The 19,979-nt window shown below is 34.9% G+C and overlaps 1 protein-coding gene across 3 annotated transcripts in view; it reads left to right on the top strand.

The window, feature by feature from the left end:
- LOC142842038 (lysine-specific demethylase 5D) overlaps positions 1–19,979 on the top strand; it is a 50,180-nt gene that overhangs the window by 7,109 nt on the left and 23,092 nt on the right. The window contains exons 1-7 of one of the 3 annotated variants that reach the window (XM_075959021.1): positions 6,477–6,613; positions 10,551–10,685; positions 10,794–10,954; positions 15,043–15,195; positions 15,937–16,056; positions 16,142–16,303; positions 19,779–19,960. In XM_075959021.1, the coding sequence (XP_075815136.1) occupies positions 6,553–6,613; positions 10,551–10,685; positions 10,794–10,954; positions 15,043–15,195; positions 15,937–16,056; positions 16,142–16,303; positions 19,779–19,960 (974 nt within the window). In that variant the 5' untranslated portion in view covers positions 6,477–6,552. Of the gene's footprint in view, positions 1–6,476; positions 6,614–10,546; positions 10,686–10,793; positions 10,955–15,042; positions 15,196–15,936; positions 16,057–16,141; positions 16,304–19,778; positions 19,961–19,979 lie in introns of those variants that run through there. The other 2 variants (XM_075959019.1, XM_075959018.1) reach the window with 2 other exon arrangements.

The raw sequence follows: 19,979 nt of genomic DNA, 5'->3' as shown, positions 1-19,979 counted from the left end.
TAAATGTTCATAAATATATGATTAAATAATAGACAAAAAGATTTAAGACATAAACAATATAGTCTTATCAAGCTAATCAAGCTAAGATAGGTTAGTGTTCTAAATAGAACATTTTCACAATGCTATGAATACTCCTATATAAAGTAGAATAAATATTCTATTAGAATATTAGAATGTTAGAATAAAGTTTTGTATTTTTAGGTAATTTTTGATAATCTTAATATTGAACTTAGAAACATTTTAATCTGAGACTGTAGGAAAGAGGATTAGTTATATTTCATATTATTAAAATTATATTCCAAATATTGAAAGTTAATAAATTGAGATTTGTGATGTTACTATAGAAAGAGCTGTATCAGGGAGTGGGAGGACAGAAAAGCAAAGAAAAAAGAACAAGCATGAAGTAACTTGGATACCTTGAATATTAGAAAAGTTAAATTTCCCTGGAACTCTTGTAGAATATTAAAAAAGAAAATTAAACCAAACATTTTAGACACCTTTTTAACCTCCTTTATTAATGAGGCTATGAAAATTCTTGAAAAGTATTTTAGACTAAAACTACTAAGTAGAGATGATGGTTGTAAAATATCAAGAGGAAAGACTGAGTTAGAACACAAAATGCTAACATCTCTTTTATGTATGGATAGTAAAATACCTGTAATTTTGAGAGTAGTATTATAACTTTACACTTAATGTGATTGGATGCCATGTACATAGGCTGGTCTAAAAAGATTCCTCTCTATGTAGTGAGGCTGGCCTTCAACTCATTATTCTTCAGCATCTGTCCCCAAGTCCTGGGATTAAGGACATGTACCAGCATGCTTAGTTGGAATCAGCTTTTAAAAGAAAGTTTCTGGTTTATTTTATAGCTATAACCATTACAGTAGTGGTGTAATAATAGATAATTATATTTTGTGGTGCAGTATAGAATAAAAACTACAATGTACAAGAAACCTAGGAATTATTGAAATAAAAACAGGTAGGATCATCTTTTATTATATCAGGCATATTTTCCCAGCTTCCTTATATTAATTGCATTAAACAGTAATTCAAAACTAAGCCAAATCATTACAAAATTTTTACTGTACCTTAACTTTTTTAAGTCTTATTTTATATGTATGTGAGTTTTTCCTGCCTGTATATCTGTATACAACATGTATGCAGTACCCTTGGAGGCTGTGAGAGGGCACCAGATTCCATGGAACTCAAAACATAGATGATTTTGAGTCTACTTGTAGGAACTGGAAATTGAATCAAGTTTCTTTTCAAGTGTGGCCTGTGCTCTGAATTGTTGAACCAATATTATCTATTTATGTGTATAACTTTGGGCATATGCATGTCCTGAAATATGTGTAAAAGTCAAAGGAAATCTTTCAGAGTGGGTGAGTTTTGGAGTTTAAGATGGGGTTGAAGTAAGCTTCTTGGTAAGCACCCTTCCCTACAGAGCTATTTCCTTGACCTTAAAATTCTTACTGTTATCATATTTAATTGTAGATATTAATGAGGTTCTGCATTAGTATATGCTGATTTGATTTCCTGACGTTTGTGAGTAGAACTGCAGACAATATGGAAGCACAAGTGTTCCTCTAGGAATGGTTTGACTGGGTCTCTTGGTAGATCTATTTCTAATATTTTGAAGAAACTACCACTCTGATTTCCAAAATTGTGGAACTAGTTTACATTTCCACCAACATTGTATAAGGATTTTTTTCTACATCTAAATCAGTATTTGTATCCTTGGTAATGGTCATTTTGATGGTATTTAGTTCAAATTTTAGTTTAGTTTTAGCCTGAATCCCATTGATGATGTTTCTCAGCTTCCCTACTTGTTCTTTTGAGAACTTTGTGTTTAGTTTCATAATCTTTTTTTAACTAGTTTATTTTCTTTTGAGATTATTTTTTGTTTGTTTCTTGTGAATTATTAAACTTACATCACACATATAGTTGTCAAAGGTTTTCTTCCATTTTGTGTACAGGCTTGTTTTTTTCTTCCAGAGTTTCTGGGTTTTTTATTTTAGTTTTATGAGATCTTATTGTACATTGTTGGTATTACTTCCTATGCTACTAAACTCCTATTCTGGTACTTAGATACTGAAGTTTCTTCCCGACATTTTCCTCTTGTAGTTTCAAAGTATTTGGTATTGTTTTGAAAACTCAACTGTCATATTCCAGTGATCTGTATGTCAGGGCTTTTGTTGCTATGCCTCTGTACTATAATTTGAAGTTAGATATGGTGATATGTCATGTAGTTATTTATTTTTCTCAAACTTGTTTTTGCTTTCACCTATCAAGTCTCTATATAAACTTTTTTGAGTATTTCTTTCTGTGTCTGCTGTTGGCTCTGATATTTTGTGAGTACCAATTATGTTGTGTGTCCTTGTCTCTCCCACAGGAGCAGAGGGCCAAACCCCTTTCTTCATATTCTACCATTGAGCTAAATTCACAACCCCTGAATCTACATTTTGATTAGGAAAGCATTGAGTCTGTAGATTGCTTTTTGTCTTATGGTTTTAACTGAAGGAGTCTTTCATTTAATTAAACTTATTCATTTATTCCTTTATTGTCTGATTTTGGATATCTTGTTGTTCCTGAGTCTGGTGTGAATTGGTTGTTTCTCTGATTTCTTTTTCAGTATCTTAGTCTTTGTTGTATAGGAAGGTTACTGATATGTTGTTAACTTTGTATCAGTTGTAAATTTTTGGGTTTTGTCCTTAATGTATAGGATCATGCAAACTACAAAAGTGGATTTTAAATTATGTAGCTAATATGGATGTTGAGGGAGATTCTTGTTCAGTGAGGACTGTAACATGAGGGTCCTGCTTGTTGGGGTTTTCTGTTCTGCCTGGTCCCCACAGGTGTTTAGCCCCCAAAAAATCACACAGAGGTCTCCATAAGTTATAAGCTGATTGGCCCATTAGGTCAGGCTACTTATTAGGTCATGTAGCTAATTATTCTTACCTATTTTAGCCATATGGCTTGGTACCTTTTTAAGCTGGCAGGTTACATCCTTCTTCCTTGTTGGTTTGCACAGGACTGGGAGGAATCAACTTCCTCCTTCCCAGAATTCTCTTGTTCTCATTGCATCATTTCTACTTCCTGTCTGGTTTTCCCACCTATTCTTCCTGCTTGGCCAATTAGTGTTTATTTAAAATATGATTGACAGATTACAGAAAATTGTCACACACCATTCCCCCCCCCCCCTTTTTTTAAAAAAAGGAAAATATCCGTAGTCCATTTTTTGGGAATGTGGACATAGTATTCTAGGCTACTTCTAGCTGGTTGGGGGCACTGATAATCTTATGGGGACCTAAAGAAAATTTGGAGTTATTATCAAGTCCTGACTGAAGTATCCTATGAGTCTTCTTCATCTCAGGCAGCAGTCTTGAACCTGTTCTGGATGAAGAACTCAGATATCTGGGCCTGCCGGAGATTTCTCAGGTAGTCTTCCTTGATCAAAGCTGATTTTTCTTAACTCTGAATAAATCCACAGCCTCTCATTTTCTGTGGAAACAAAAGCAAAATCTCTTCTCCAAAGTAACATACCTCTTGACTTCAATTTTGAAGTCAAGGTATTTTCAAAATACCTATCTTGGATTAATTCTGCAGCATTTTATAAGCAAATATCTTTTAGCAGCTGTTGGTCCTTCCTTAGCATTCAAACAATTTAAAGATAACATAATAGCATACAGTATCATGATTCTCTGTGTATTTTCATCTTTATGTGGCTTTATTTTAACCTCTATTGTTTTAATTTTTACTTTTAACTTTTTGTTTTTTGAGACAGATTCTCTGTGTATCTTTGTCCTGGAACTCCTTTTGTAAACCAGACTATCCTTGAACTCACAGAGATCCATCTGTCTCTGCCCCCCCAGGCAAATCCTACCTGCCTGCACCACCACAACCTGGTATTTTGATTAGAATTACATTGTTGTATGAATATTTTAAGAATATTAATTCTGTAGTATTTCTGATTATCATTTTAGAAATCATTCTGTCTTTGGTCAAGTTAATTCTAGATATTTTTGTTTTTGTAGCTACAGATTTTGTTTCATGTTTTTGTTTTTTAAAAGTTTACTATTAGTAAATTCAAACTTGATGTTTATATAGTTACTAAATTAAATTATCAATTGTAATTGTCTTCTTAGAATCTTTTGGTTTTTCTCTGTGTATTTATATCCTTGTGAACAGGGAAATTTGACTTCCTTTTTCTGTCTTTATCCCTCTTTCCATTTTAATGTCATGAAGAAGTCAGTGTCATTAAGAATTTAATATTATTGTTAGTTCTTCAAATGAAAAGCATTATACACCCGGGAGGACTCAGCACAGCACCCTGGGGACTCAGGACAGCACCAAGGAGGGTTCAGCACAGACCATAGAGGCTGGAAAGACTGAGCATTGCGAGTGTGGGACTCAGCACAGCACCTGGACTAAGTAAAATTTGCTACTGAAAGGCCAGTTTTCAGCCGGTCAGAGAAACTGGAGAGGAGATGAGTTATCTACAAAAAGAATAAAAATGAGTCACTGAACATTTTAGACTTGGTTTATTTGAATAATCCCAGGATCTTTTTATGGCTTTCTGCTACTTAGCTTTTAAATAAACATCCATAAGAGAAATATGGGCTTTGTAAGTTAGATAGTCAGGATGCATTAGTTTATATTTGGAAGAAAATTTCTCTAGGAAGTTGCTTACCAGTTTGTAGGAATTTTTGGCTGACTGGAGTAATTTCTAAGACACTGGGTAAGCTAAAGAACATTATAAAATATAGAAACTATATTTTTAAAAAAAGAATCAATACAATTAGTAGCCAGAAGTTTTGGAATCAGCCCCAATGTCATAATAAAAGTGTAGTAGGCTTGGTTATTTCTGTAGAGACATTAGACTATTGGATGGTAGATACCTAGATACTATCTTATAATACACCTGGCTTTCAGTACGTAAGATAGACATACAAATAAAAAAAATTAGGTTATTCCTGGAAAAAGCCTAAATGCCCCTCAACCAAAGAATGGATAAGGAAAATGTGGCACATTTACACAATGGAGTACTATACAACAGAAAAAATAACAACATCTTGAACTTTGCAGGAAAATGGATGGAGCTAGAAAACATTATTTTGAGTTAGGTAACCCAGACACAGAAAGACAATTATCACATGTACTCATTCATAGGGGGTTTTTAAACATAAAGCAAAGAAAACCATCCTACAAACCACAATCCAAGAGAACTTAGACAATAATGCGGACACTAAGAGAGACTTACATAGATCTAATCTACATGGGAAGTAGAAAGTAGAAAAAGATCTCCTGAGTAAATTGGGAGCATGGGGGAACTTAGGGGAGGGGTATGAGGGGAGAGGCAGGGAAGGGAGCAGAGAAAACTGTAGAGCTCAATAAAAATAAAAATCAATAAAGAAAAGAAACATTAAAGAGAAAAAACTGGGTTATTTGTATGTGTTTTAATGTTAGACATAATTTTATTCTTTAGGAATACACATCATGCATCCCAATCCCACTCATTTCCAAGTTATGTGTGTTTTATAGGAGAATATATATATCCTTAAGTAACTCTAAACTTATTTTGGAGCTGATTTACACCTGACTGTCCATGGGAATAAAATAATTTAAAAATAGATTAGTATTTAGTAAAAATGTTATATACTATAAATCCTAGATTATTAATTTTATCAGCATATTAATTTTAGGTTAGTGGTATATATTATATTAATAGGCTATTATAGGATCATAATTCTAGCTACCTACGAGTGTTGAGCTACTTGTAGTCTGCATAGACTACAAAGGTAATTTTGCTAAAGAAAGACCAGCTTTTTGCTACTACAGAGGAGGTGCTGTGTGAGCAGAACTGCATATACCCACAGGAGAATTTTTCTGGGGACCAAAACTTAATTCTTCATTTTATTCTTTTGTTCTGCTGGTGGTTCTTATTCTGTTCTTTCTCTGGTCTGTACATTTGCCCTGTTTTATCCATTTTCTTCTTCTTAATTGTTCTCCTCCTATATCTTTCCTGATGTTTCTCTCTGTATTTTTCCTTTTACTTTAAAAAAAAAACAACTTTTTCCTAACCCTTTTATGCTTCATAAGAGAAAGATTTCTATACAAAAAAGATTACTACATAAACACAAATCACATATTTTCCATTACAAAGGAAGACATCACATCAAGATCACAAGTTACATTTTCCTTAGAAACTCACAAGTAAATATTTTTATTAATTTTCCTCCCATATCATCATCATTCTAAAGCAATGATTTTTTTTCTTATTCCTGATTATCAATGTTCTAAACAAGCCATGTAAATTTGAGTCAGTTCCTTTTGTACTGGCATACAGCTGTTTGCGGTTTCTTTACATGCAGTAGTTATCATTTAATTTCTTTCCACAACTTTGTTTTTTCAAGGTGCATATTGAAACCTGTGATTAATTCTGTACGCTATTAGACTAAGAAATTCAGGCCTAACCCTGGATGTAGGGACATAATTGTTTTCTTGGATCATCAGCCTGTTTTTCCACAGGCAGAATTCATGAGTCTATAATGCATGAAACTTCCTTGTTCTTATTTTCCATCCTCTGCAAATCTCACATCCAACAAAGGGGAAGGTAAGTTCAAGACTATTTTTGCCATTTTGTATCTCTTTTAGGAATAATTGGCAGAATAACCTAAATCATGTCCCTAATCATCTTTACTAACTATTCTAATTAGTTTTATCTTTCAGGCTAACCCAGAAAGTACAATTAAATCATATCTCTAACAACTCATCATTGCTTTTTATAAAAAAATCATCTTCATTATAGTTTACAAGTAAACTTCCCGGTGAAAAGTGTGATTTTTTTTTTTCCCAAGAAACAATCACACTATACTGGGTACAGTGGAACCCTTTCAGAGAGTAAGCAGGAACTCAACAGCAGCAAATAGGAGGAAGCACAGAAAAAACAAGGGGTGTTCTGGAGAACTACACACAGGACCTTTTGTGTGGGTGGGCACTATTTAAAAAAATTTTAGTTCCCATATGTAGGCTGTCGTTTTGTTTTTACTGACAATATTCTTTGCTTTACAAAAGCTACTTCCCACTTTCTCTTCTATCAAGTTCAGTGTGGTCGGATTTATATTGAGGTCTTTAATATAAACTTGAGTTTTGTGCATAGGGATAGATAAGGATCTATTTGCATTCTTTTACATGTTGACATCCATTTACGCCAGCACCATTTATTGAAGATGCTTTCTTTTTTCTATTGTACAATTTTGGCTCCTTTCATAGGTGTGTGGATTTATATCAGGGTCGTTAGTTACATTCCGTTGATCCACATGTATGTTTTATGCAAATATCAAGCTGGTTTTATTACTATAATTCTATAGTAGAGCTTGATATCAGGGACAGTGATGCCTTTGGAATTTTTTTCTTTCTTTTTTTTTTTTGTAGAGGATATTTTGGCTATTCTAAGTTTTTGTTTTTCCATATGGAGTTGAGTATTATTTTTTTGAGGATTGTGAAGAATTGTGTTAGGATTTTGATGGGATTGCATTGAATCTATAGGTTGCTTTTGGTAGAACTGTCATTTTTATTATGTTAATCCTACATATCCAAGAGCATGGGAGATCTTTCTTTTTCTTTTTTTTTTTTTTTTAGTTTCTTTCTTCAGAACTTCAAGAACTGTGTTGAATCATAGCAGCATAGCGGCATCATAATGGAGAGAATTGATAGCCTTGTCATGTTCCTGATTTTAGTGGGATCACTTTGAGTTTCTCTTCATTTAATTTGATGGTGACTGTTGGCTTGCTGTATGTTGCCTTTAATATTTTTAGGTATATTCCCTGATCTGTCCAAGACCTTTATCATGATGGGGTGTTGGTTTTTGTCAAAGGCTATTTCAGTATCTAATGAGATGATCATGCAGCTTTTTCTTTCAGTTTGTTTAAATGGTGGATTGCATTGACAGATTTTCATATGTTGAACCATCCCTGCATCTCTGGGATGAGTCAACATGATCATGGCGGTTTTTATTTTTTTTAATGTTTTGTTGGATTTGGTTTGCCAGTATTTTACTGAGTATTTTGGCATCAATGTTCATAAAGGAGATTGGTCTGTAAATTCTCTTTTTTGCATCTTTATGTGTTTGCATTTTATGGTTTGGGTACCTTAAAAACAATTTGGTAAAGTCCTTTCTATTTATATTGTGTGGAACAATTTAAAGAGTATTGGTATTAGCTCATCTTAGGTATTTGAAATTCTGGTAGAATTCTGCACTGAAACCATCTGTTCTGGGCTTTTTTTGGGGACAGGGAGGCTTATGGTGATGGCTTCTATTACCTTTGGGGTTACAGTCTATTTAAAATTTTTACCTGGCTTAATTTAATTTTGGTGTGTAGTGCCTATCCAGAAAATTGTTCATTTTTCTTACATTTTCCAAGTTTGTGGAATACAGATTTTCAAATGATTCTTTGGATTTCCTTAGTGGGCTGTTAAATCTCCAATGTGAGCTTTCTCTGTTTTCTTTAAGTGGGCACTTAGTGCTATGAACTTTCCTCTTAGCACTGCTTTCATAGTGTCCCATAAGTTTGGATACATTGTGCCTTCATTTTCGTTGAATTCTAGGAAGTCTTTTATTTCTTTATTTCTTCCTGACCTAGTGATGATTCAGTTGAACATTGTTAAATTTCTATGAGTTTATAGGCTTTGTGGTCTCTTAGCGAATGCAGAATGTGTGTCCAGGACCTCTGGCTTTCATGGTTTCCAATGAGAAGTTGGGTGTAATTCTGATAAGTCTGCTTTATATCTTACCTGACCCTTTTCCTTTGCAGCTCTTAATATTCTTTCTTTATTGTGTATGTTTTGTGTTCTGGCTATTATATGTCAAGTGAACTTTTTTTTGGTCCAGTCTATTTGGAGTTCTGTAAGCTTCTTGTACCTTCAAAGGGATATCATTTCAGTTAGGTAAGTTTTCTTATATAATTTTGTTGAATATATTTTCTGTGTCTATGAGCTGGAATTCTTCTCTTTCTACACCTATTATTCCTAAGTTTGGTCTTTTTATGTTGTCCCACATTTCCTGTATGTTTGGGGTAAAGAATTTATTAGATTTAATGTTTTCTTTAACCGATGAATATATTTTCTTTATTGTAACTTCAACTCCTGAGAATCTCTCTCTTCCATCTCTTGTATTCTGTTGGTTATGCTTGCATCTATAGTTGTTAATCATTTACCCAGATTTTCCATTTCCAGAATTCTCTTGGTTTGTGTTCTTTTATTGCTTTTATTTTCAAATCTTGAACTGTTTGCTTCACCTGTTTTGATTGTTTTTTCTTGATTTTCCTTGGCTTTCTCAAAGGTATTTATTTCTCATTTTCTGTTTGTCTTTTCCTCCATTTCTTTCAGGGACTTTTTTGTTTCCTATTTAAAGACCTCTATCATCTTCATAAAGTTATTTTTAATATTGTTTTCTGTTTCATTTACGTTGGGGTGTTCAGGTCTTGCTGTTGTAGAACCACTAGTTTTTTGTGGTGCCATATTGTTCTTTATGTTGTTGAATGTGTTCTTACACTGCTGTCTACCCATTTCTTCCTCCAGTTGTTAGAGTTGGTGTCTGTGGCTCCAGTGGTCACTTTCTCTAGGTATAAGTGGGGCCTGTGGCTCTGGTGGTCCCTGATGCAGTAGGGAATGATGGGGTTGGTAGGATACTGGTTTCTGAGGGATGGGATTGGTGGCGGTGGAGCAGAGGATGTGCCCACAGGGCCTAGGGCCTGTCCTGCTAGTAGCTCAGACACTCACCTCCTTCTTCAGTTGTAGGATGAGCCTGTGGCTCAGGTGGTAGCCAATGCACCTGGCAGGGGATGGTGGAGGTGGGTGAAGAGGATGGTGCTTCCATGTTACTGGAGGTGCAGACATTGGGTTGGAACACAGAATGCCCCCACTGGGAGTTAGAGCTGAGAACTTAGCTGTCAGCTGGTAGCTCAGACTCTTCCCACCCCTTTTGCTTCTGCAGGATGCACCCAAAGTAGCTTTCCTGTCCACTGGGCTGTATTCTATAAACTCCACTACTGTCTGTAGCTCCTGTTACATTGCCACTGGCAGAAATTCAAAGATCATTGGAATAATTTACTCTATACTTCTTTCAAAAAATACAAGTAAAAGGAGGGTTGGAGTTGCATATTTTAGTGATAAATATATGACTGTTAGGTTCAAACCATAAAAAATGAAATATATCTTTGATAATACTGGGGGAGAAGAGTTATGTTTTTAATGGTACATATTCCTTGGAATAAAATTATCTTTATCTCTACATTTGTAAAAACCTTGTTTTTATCATTATAGTCTAATAAATAGATTTATGATTTACTAATCTTTTAAAAATGTTTCTTAGATTTTTAAATTTTATGCCATATTTTATGGGTGAAGGTTTATCTACTAGAAAATGGTTCATCAGGGTCTTTTCTGAGGTGTAGGGTATTTTGCAAATATTAAGTTCTATATGCTACCTATAAAGTACTATGTTTTCTCTTTCTTTTACTTCTTTCTTTGAATTGTTTTTCAATAGCCAGAACCCACAGAAGAGGACATTGAGAAAAATCCAGAGCTAAAGAAACTGCAGATATATGGGGCAGGCCCCAAGATGATAGGCTTGGGCCTGGTGGCTAAAGAGAAGAGTCTGAGAAAGAAAGATAGCATACAACCAGGTAGGACTAAAGAACTAATGGGTAAAATAGTGAAGGATCATGAGAAAGTGGCTTTGTTAATCCCAATGTTGAAAGGTTTATTTTCACTTAAACTCTTTTTGTTCCTAGATAAAGAGGAAGTAACCTGTCTTCCAAGTGTTGCAGTGAAGGAGGAAGCCAGTGGGTTTGGAAAAGTGGCATCATTTCCTGAGAAGGACTTAAATCAAAATCTAAAAGCTCGTACAAAGATGACAATGCAACTACGGAATAATCACAGCAGTACCCAATTTGTAAGGATTCACCAGTGATTTTGTGATACTGTTTTGAACTATTGACATTAGAGTGAACTTAAAATCATTATTTCTTGTTTTAATTTATTTTTGTATAGTTGTATTGCTTTTATTTTATATGCTGTATATGTTATTAAAATTTATTTAGTTTTTTTGTAGCTCAGGGTAGACTCTAACATGTTATATAAGCAACTGTTACCTCATTCCACTTCCCCACTACTAGAATTATAGGTATGGAATTTGAGATGTATGGCTCTATTTTTAATTTTATGAAACCCTAACCCTTCTTATAGTTTAATGAACTGTACTGCTCCTTTTACCCCAACATACAAAAGAATGTCAGAGCTAGAGTTCTGTAGAATAATTTGAGGTGAGGTTTGTCCTCTTTATTTAGACTCTTAATGTTTCCATGTAAAAATTTGGGATTTTTTTTAAAGTTTTATAAAGTGTGTCATGATTTTGATAGAAATTACATTAAATTTTTAAAATGTGTTAATAGTACAGACACTTAAATAATATGGCCAATAATCAGCCTAGAAGTTCTTTTAATATTTTCACCAAGACTGTCTTCTGTGTCTTAATATTTGCAGTGTAGGACCTTCTCTTCTTTCCCACCTTCATTGGGTTTATTTTGAGACATTTTAGATTTGAAGATGCTGTTAATTGTACATATTTTCTATGTTCTTCCTTTGAAAATTCATTGGTGTATGGAACAGTATTGATTTCTTTAGAAATACAAAATAAGACATTATCTTATCATATGAGTATTTGCACAGTTCTGTATTTTGGAGGAAGTGTTGCCCAATTTCTTCTCAGTGTAGTGTTGTCTGTAACACTGCATGTCTTGTTCTTCATTATGTTGAGGTATATTTTTTTTCTTCCTTGTTTCTTCAAGAATTTTATTATGAAGGCACATTAAACTTGTTAAATGCCTTGTTCTCCTTGTGAGATGGTTCTTTCATATATGAATTTGAGACTGTTTCAGTGTTGTTTTAAATTAATTCGTTTGTATATGATCAATTAACCTTTTATTCCTAGATGAAATAGTAATGAAATATGATCTTCTTAATATAGTTTTCAATTTAATATTCAAGTATTTTATTGAAAAGTTTTACATCTATGTTTGTAAGAATAACCTACAGTTCTTATTGTAGTTCTGTGACCTTATGCAGTTTTGCTATCAGGATAATTCAGGACTCAAGTATTCCTTCATTTCTCTTTTATAGAATTAATTCAAGAAGTGCTGATATTAGATGTTCTTTAAGTGTTCTGTAATATTTGACAATGTGTCTGAATTTTTTTTTTATAGTGAGAATTTTAGTTACTGCTTACTCATGTTGATTGGGAGATTATTTATTTGAATGACTTAATTTTAGACTGTGTTTCTGAATTATACAGATTTTTATGGTATTTTGAATCATAAATTTGCAAAATAGTCCTTCATGGTTTTCTAGATTTTATTAGAATCCATTGTAATAACTCCATTTTTATCTCTACTGTTATTAGTTTGGATCTTCTTCATTTTTTTAGTGTAAGGATTTGTCCATTTTAGTTTTTCCAAAAAAAAAAATCAATTATTTTTTAAGTTGTTTTATTTACTCTTAGTTTCTATTTTATCAGCTTATTTTGTAATCTTTCCATTTGCTGTATTTGTAGTTTATTCTCTTAGTTTTTCAAGAATCTTGAGGTGCATCAGTGAGGTATTTAATTAGAGATCTCTGTTTTGTTTTCCTTTTGAGTTTGTACTGTGAATGTTTAGATTTGTTTGCAGGTGTGTGTGTGTTGTGTGTGCCACCTTAATTTTTGAGACGTGAATATCATTTCTCCCATTAATAGACTGACTGGCCAGAAAGATCTTGAGCCATATTCAAAACTCCTCTCTGATTTTTTTTCTTTTTTAAAATGTAAGTTCTTATAACTATAAACTTTTCTCTATAAATTGATTTATCTGTATCACAGAGGTTGTAGTCAGTTGTACTGTCATTTTCACTTGATTTGAGATCTTGTTTAAATTTCCATGATTTTTCTAATGACCTGTGGTTCATTTGAAAGTATATTAGTCTCCAATACTCTCGTAGTTTCTGTGCTTTTGCTTTGTTTTTTAAACTTGGGGTTTTGTTTTGTAATTTGGGTATAACAGGTGCATGTATAACTGCACCTGTAGTTACATGGTGCTCATGGAGGTCAGAAAAGAGCATTGCATTGCTTTAGAACTGTGGATACAGATGGCTATGAACCATCTTGTAAATGCTGGGCATGTGAATCCCAGGGCTTCTGAAACATCAACCAGTGTTATTATCTCCTGAGCCAATTCTGTAGCTCCTATGTGCTTCTCTTGCTATTGATTTCTGATTTTATTCCACTAAGTTCTATTAAGCCACAAGGAATTGTGTCAACATCTTTTTTGTATTTGTTTAGTCCTGATGTAATGCTGATAGTGTGATTGATTTTAGAGGTGGCTCCATATACAACAGAGATGAATTGTAGGTATCTGTTAATTAAATTGTTATTTAACACATAAGTTCTGTACTTTTTTCCTTGTTTGTTTAGAAAGCCTATCAAAAGAAAAGAGATTGACTACTCAAATTCCACACAATTATTACTTCAGACTTAACCTTTTAAACCTTTAAAAGAACTGTTTGTTTTCTGAATTCGAAAATATCACAGTTTAGTATAAAAATATGTACAATTGTTTTAAATTCTTGGTGAATTCTTTTACTAGTATATAGTGACTGTTTTTATCTTTTCTTGAAAGTTTTGTCTGAAGTTTATTTTATTAGGTATCAAAATGGCTAATTTTTTTCCCAGCAAGATACGAAACTAAAACCCAACATTGTAACAAGATACAAAATTGTCAGCAATAAATAGCTAAATAGTAAGTAGAGAAAAATAAACAATAGCGTAAAAATCAGTGATATCCCTCCCGTCAGTTAGTATATTTCTTCTTAGTTGTGATGAGTTGAGGCTGAAGTCTTTATCCTTTGCCTCAAACTGCAACTCTGTTTCTGATTTTTCATGGAACTTTCCACGAATCGAACTTTATATTACTATTTTCTAAGAAGATATATGATGGTTGGGGTAACTGATTGGGGGAATACAGCTAGGGAGGGGTTTAGAATTTTCCAGCAAGGAATGGGGTTAAACAAGGTTCTAGGACTGAGTAAATATGGTAGATGTTAGCAGAAGTTAGGGCTCAGAGTGCAAACCAAGCACATGGAGGGAGGATAGATGGAGCATGTTAGAAGTTTGGTGTAAAGTTGATGCAGTCCATAGTCTCTAGCCTAGGGATGGGGAAAGTCAAGAATTCTTAAGATGGACTTTCCACATCATCAGGATGTTCGGGGCAATTTATTCCAAGGACTGTCCCAGGGGGTGAGAAGATCTGTTGGTTTAGTGCCCTCCTTTAGAGCGGGCAGGCCTTGGGATAGAAGGGTATGTAGCTGACTGAGCAGGATCTGGAGTCTACCTGAAGAACTGAGCAGGGGTCTGTAGCAGAGATGAGTGGAGCAAGTAGAGATGGGTGAATTGGTATTGAAGAGGAGGATTTTTGGTTCCCTGAATATGGGCAAACAAGGTCTGTTGGTGGAGGTAGGTAGACTTAGCTATTAAGTGTAAGTTGGAAGACAACCCTAGTAAATTTTATGTCACTGAATTTTTTATGTTACTTTTTGCTATGTGAGATATAGTTGTATTATATTCCTGGCTAGCCTAGCTATGTATGTGAGTATAGTCTTGAAATTCTAATTATCCTACCTATATCTCAAGTGCTAGAATTGTAGTGTACATGGGCATACTTAGTTTATATAGTATTAGGAATAGTACCAAAAGCTTCATGAATATGAAGTAACCATTCTGCTAAGTAAGCTACATTTTGAGCCTCACTACTGAGTTTTCTAAAAGAGGACTTCATGATTGCTTTCCAAATATCTTGAACATGATTCGTTTATTAATGCATTGCTATGATTATTTATATACTGTTGTGTTTTCATATTGTATGGTTATAGGGATTCAGAATCAGTAGCCTAGAAACTTGAGAAAGGTATATAGAAGAACCAAACCGTACATATTTACTTTCTTTTTCCTGGTAGGTGGATGTTTGCCGAATATGCTCTCGTGGGGATGAAGATGATAGACTTCTTCTCTGCGATGGCTGTGATGACAGTTACCATATCTTTTGCCTATTGCCACCCCTTTCTGAAGTCCCCAAGGGGATATGGAGGTGCCCAAAGTGTATCTTGGCGGTAAGAGTTGTTCATTTGAGACTTGTTTGTTTTGGTTTTCTGAGACAGGGTTTCTCTGAAGCTTTAGAGCCTGTCCTGGAACTAGCTCTGTAGACCAGGCTGGCCTTGAACTCACAGAGATCCACCTGCCTCTGCCTCCCAAGTGCTGGGATTAAAGCTACCACCACCCACCTCATCTTAGACATTTTTATCATAACTTCTGGTCATTTTCTTTTATCTATCTTTTTGGATTGAGATGGAGTAAAATTAGTTGATAGTGAGCAAGAATAATGGGATAATAGCTGAAATGTGGTAAATATTTAAATTAGGTAGAGAATATGATGATTCTTATATTGTGAAAATAATGGTAAAAGGAAAGAAGAATTAAACATTGAAAAAACTTGAAAATGTTTTAAAATGTGGTTTCTAATGTATATTACTAAATGCAGACTGAAAACCTTTATATTTTTTACTCTTTCTTTCTCTCCTTTTTATTTTTGTCTTACTGAATTTTTTCTTCTCTTTTTTCTTTCCCCTTCTCTTCCCTTTTCTTTCCTCCCTTCCCTTCCCTTCCCTTTCCCTTTCCCTTTCCCTTTCCCTTTCCCTTTCCCTTTTTCCCTTTCCCTTTCCCTTTTTCCCTTTCCCTTTTTCCTTTCCCTTTCCCTTTCCCTTTTTCCTTTCCCTTTCCCTTTCCCTTTCCCCTTCCCCTTCCCCTTCCCTTTCCCTTCCCTTCCCTTCTCTTTTCTTTTCTTTCTTTATCAGGAATGTAAGCGTCCCCCTGAAGCATTTGGTTTTGAGCAGGCTACACAGGAGTATACTTTGCAGAGCTTTGGTGAGATGGCTGATTCCTTCAAGGCTGACTACTTCAACATGCCTGTACATGTATGTGTCTGAGGGGTTAATGTCTCCTAGTGTTATGATAGCAAATTTCAGTGAGCCATGATTATCTTTTCACATCTTCTCATAGATGGTACCTACAGAAGTTGTGGAAAAGGAATTCTGGAGGCTGGTGAGCAGCATTGAGGAAGATGTGACAGTTGAGTATGGAGCAGACATTCACTCCAAAGAATTTGGCAGTGGGTTTCCTGTCAACAATGGCAAATGGAACTTATCCCCTGAAGAAGAGGTAGTGAGTGCATCTATTAATATCTAGTAAATATCTAAAAAATAAAATGACTAGAAAGAATCATGTTTTCACTTAAAATCTGTCCTTATGTTCTTGCACATAGTATTGTTCTCACATGAAAATTGAAACTACACAGATTACTTGACAATATTTTCGTAGCCACTGTCAGCTACTGTCAGTTTTTTCTTCTTTTGTTTTTGGAGAGTAACATACCATGATTATCAGTTAAGGAGTTTTAATATTAACATTTCCTTATATGTGAATATTGAAACTTCACCCTTTTTTATCAGTGTGGTAAAGAAAAACGTTTTGTTTGTATTTATACTGTTTTCTCCTTTTATTAAAAATAAATTCTTTTCTCCTACATTATATCCTGATTATAGTTTCCCCATCATCTACTCCTTTCACTTAGTCCCCACATCTTCTCCCCTCCACTGTCTTTCTGTCTGTCATTAGAAAAGAACACACTTCTGAGAGATAACAACCTAATATGACAAGATATAATAATTTAAAACAAAAACAATCATAAAAACTGGAAAAGGCAACTCCAACAGGAAGAGAAGAGCACCAAGAACAGACTCAAGAGCTGGAGATCCACTCATTCACATATTCAGGAATTCTATAAAAATACTAAAATGAGCCGGGCGATGGTGGCGCACACCTTTAATCCCAGCACTTGGGAGGCAGAGGCAGGCGGATCTCTGTGAGTTCGAGACCAGCCTGGTCTACAAGAGCTAGTTCCAGGATAGGCTCCAAAGCCACAGAGAAACTCTGTCTCGAAAAACCAAAAAAAATAAAAATAAAAAATAAAAAAAATACTAAAATGAAAGCTGATATATTATAGATAACCTGATGTAGACCTGTGTACACCCTGTGCTTGCTGCAGTTGGCTTAGTTGATTCAGAGGATGTTGTTCTCTTGGTGTCCTCATGCCTCTGGCTTTTTAAGACTCTTTGCAGGAGTCCCTCGGTACCATGGGGGAAGGATTTGATAGGGACATTCTGTTTAGATATGTGTGTTCTAATGTTTGTATGTATATTGTCTGGCTCTTGGTTTCTGTTTTTGTTCCCATTTTTGCTACAGGAGAAAGCTTCTTTTTTATGATTGAGCAAGGGACTGATCTGTGAGTATAGCAGAATATCATTAGGAGTCTGTTTTTTTTTCCCTTGTATATACTTTTCTAACTTTTGTTTTTGTTTGTTTTTTTTCTTTCATATATTATATCATGGCTGCAACCCTGCAGTGTGTTGTCATTACCCCTCCCTCCATAGTCTTCCCTCAGAAAAGAGAAGCCCTTCCAGGGACATTAACCAGACATGACATAATATGCTGCAATAAGACTAGGTATATACCATTATATCAAGGCTGGACTGGACCACTCAATAGAAGGAAAAGTGTCCCTTAAGTAAGCCAGAAAGAGTCAGAGACAGCCCCTGCTCCCACTGTTGGCAATCCCAGAAGAACATCAAGCTACTCAGCCATAACATATATAGAGAGGACCTAAGTCAGACCTCTGCAGGCTTCCTGATTCCTGTAAGCCCCCATTAGTCTCTGTCAATTGATTTTTTTGGACTGTGTTCTTGTAATGTCCCTGAACCCTTTAGTTCCTTAAATCCTTCCTCCTTTTCCACAGAACTCCTTGAACTCTGCCTAATGTTTGACTGTGGGACTCTGCATCTGCTCCCATCAATTGTTCTCTTTGATGAGGATTTTGCTAGGCTGCAATCCCAGAACATTCTGCAGTGAGGACAAACTGTAGGTTGACGGTTTTGTGACTGGATTATTGTCCCAGTCCCTCCACTTGAGGCCTTACCTGGATACAGAAGATAACCAGTTCAGATTCCACTTTTCCCATTACTAGGAGCCTTTGGTAGGGTCTTGCTCATAGATTCCATGGAATTTTCATAGATAGGTTTCTATCTCACCCCAAAGATGTCCTCCAATTCCAGTTGTTTCTCCCATTATGCATCAGGAGAATTTTTTTGTTTTTGTTTTTAACTACTAATATTTAGTTTTACCTTAGATCTTTGGGCTATCTAATCTTTGATTCTTAGTCACTGAAGGGGTGTTAGGAATGTGTTCTGTCTTGTGGAGTGAACCATAAGTCAGATCAGGTGTTTGTTGTTTACTCACACAAGCTTTTTTTCACCATTGCCCTAGCATATTTTGTAGGTTATGATATCATTGTTGATGAAAGGGTTTGTGACTGATGTGGTGCTTACCTTTTTTGTTTTATAGCCTGCAAAGTATCTTCCTATACCAAATACATTAGAATGTAGGAATGAATTTGTTGACAAAGGTTTCTGTCCTGCCCAGTTCCCACAGTTAATAAGTCACAAAGAAATCATACAGAGGTCTGTTGTGAGAGCTCCTTTTGCTCCTTTAACCAATATCCCTGGGGCGTGGTCTCTTTCTCTTTAAAAAGCAACAGTAGCCCTCTGGTCTCTCTCTTGCTTCAGCAACTAGATTCCTTTCCTGGCTGTTGTGTAGGACAAGAATGGATATGGAGTGGGAGGAGAAGTTTCTATTGCTATAAGACTAAGAGAAAAAAAAAAGACTAAGAGTAAATCTGGAGAAATTGGAATGGAGAATAGGAGGGATATCAAAAGTCTCCACTTTCAGCATTGGGAATCGCTGGTAAAATGTTTTTCTGAGAATTCATGACTGACAAAAGAATAAAGATGAGCTAGAAAGGAAACCTGAGAGGGTTGGTGGGAAGGCTGCTTTAAAATTTCTAATTGAAGCCGGGCGGTGGTGGCGCACTCCTTTAATCCCAGCACTTGTGAGTTCGAGACCAGCCTGGTCTACAGAGCTAGTTCCAGGACAGGCTCCAAAACCACATAGAAACCGTGTCTCGAAAAACCAAAAAAAAAAAAAAAAAAATGTCTAATTGATATTTCACAAAAAATTCTAAAGTTCATGACTTTGTGGCAGTCTCCCCAAATTTACTAATATATCTGGTTTTAAAGCACAACAAATAAAACATTATATCTTAGTAGTTTGGTGATTTTGAAGTATCCTGTGGAAAGTATTTAGTTTACTATATACTAATACTTGAGTAGAATTTTAGACCCATATATGTATGTGTATGCATATAAGTAATTCATATAAGATAATAATTTTATATTGCTAAGATTAAAAAATAATTAGTTACCAATATGTTGACTATTAAAGAGAATATCTTAGATATGATAGATGACAAATGGGATAAAAAGACTTTATATTAACATTTAGAAAATGGTACTTTACTTATTTCTGGGTCATGTTAACCTTCATTTGCAGCATATTTTATGTGATAATGCTTTTTCTTCCTTGAAAGAAAATTTATACTTAAAAATCATACATACACTTCCTAAGTGACCACAGGTTATAGGAAACATATATGTTCTAAGAACACTGTTATTTTTGTCTGTATATCTAGCTCATTTTTCCTTCCTAGTTTAAGTCTTATATCTACAATGTATCTCTGGCCCAACAGGAGTATGCTACCAGTGGTTGGAATCTGAATGTGATGCCAGTGCTGGACCAGTCTGTTCTCTGTCACATCAATGCAGACATCTCAGGCATGAAAGTGCCCTGGTTATATGTGGGCATGGTTTTTTCAGCATTTTGTTGGCATATTGAGGATCACTGGAGTTACTCCATTAACTACCTGCACTGGTGAGTGAGACACCAATGC

Source organism: Microtus pennsylvanicus, chromosome Y (assembly GCF_037038515.1).
Source record: "Microtus pennsylvanicus isolate mMicPen1 chromosome Y, mMicPen1.hap1, whole genome shotgun sequence".
Classification (NCBI taxonomy): domain Eukaryota; kingdom Metazoa; phylum Chordata; class Mammalia; order Rodentia; family Cricetidae; genus Microtus; species Microtus pennsylvanicus.
Note: the sequence above shows the minus strand (reverse complement) of the source record. Positions and strands in the feature narration are given on the sequence as shown.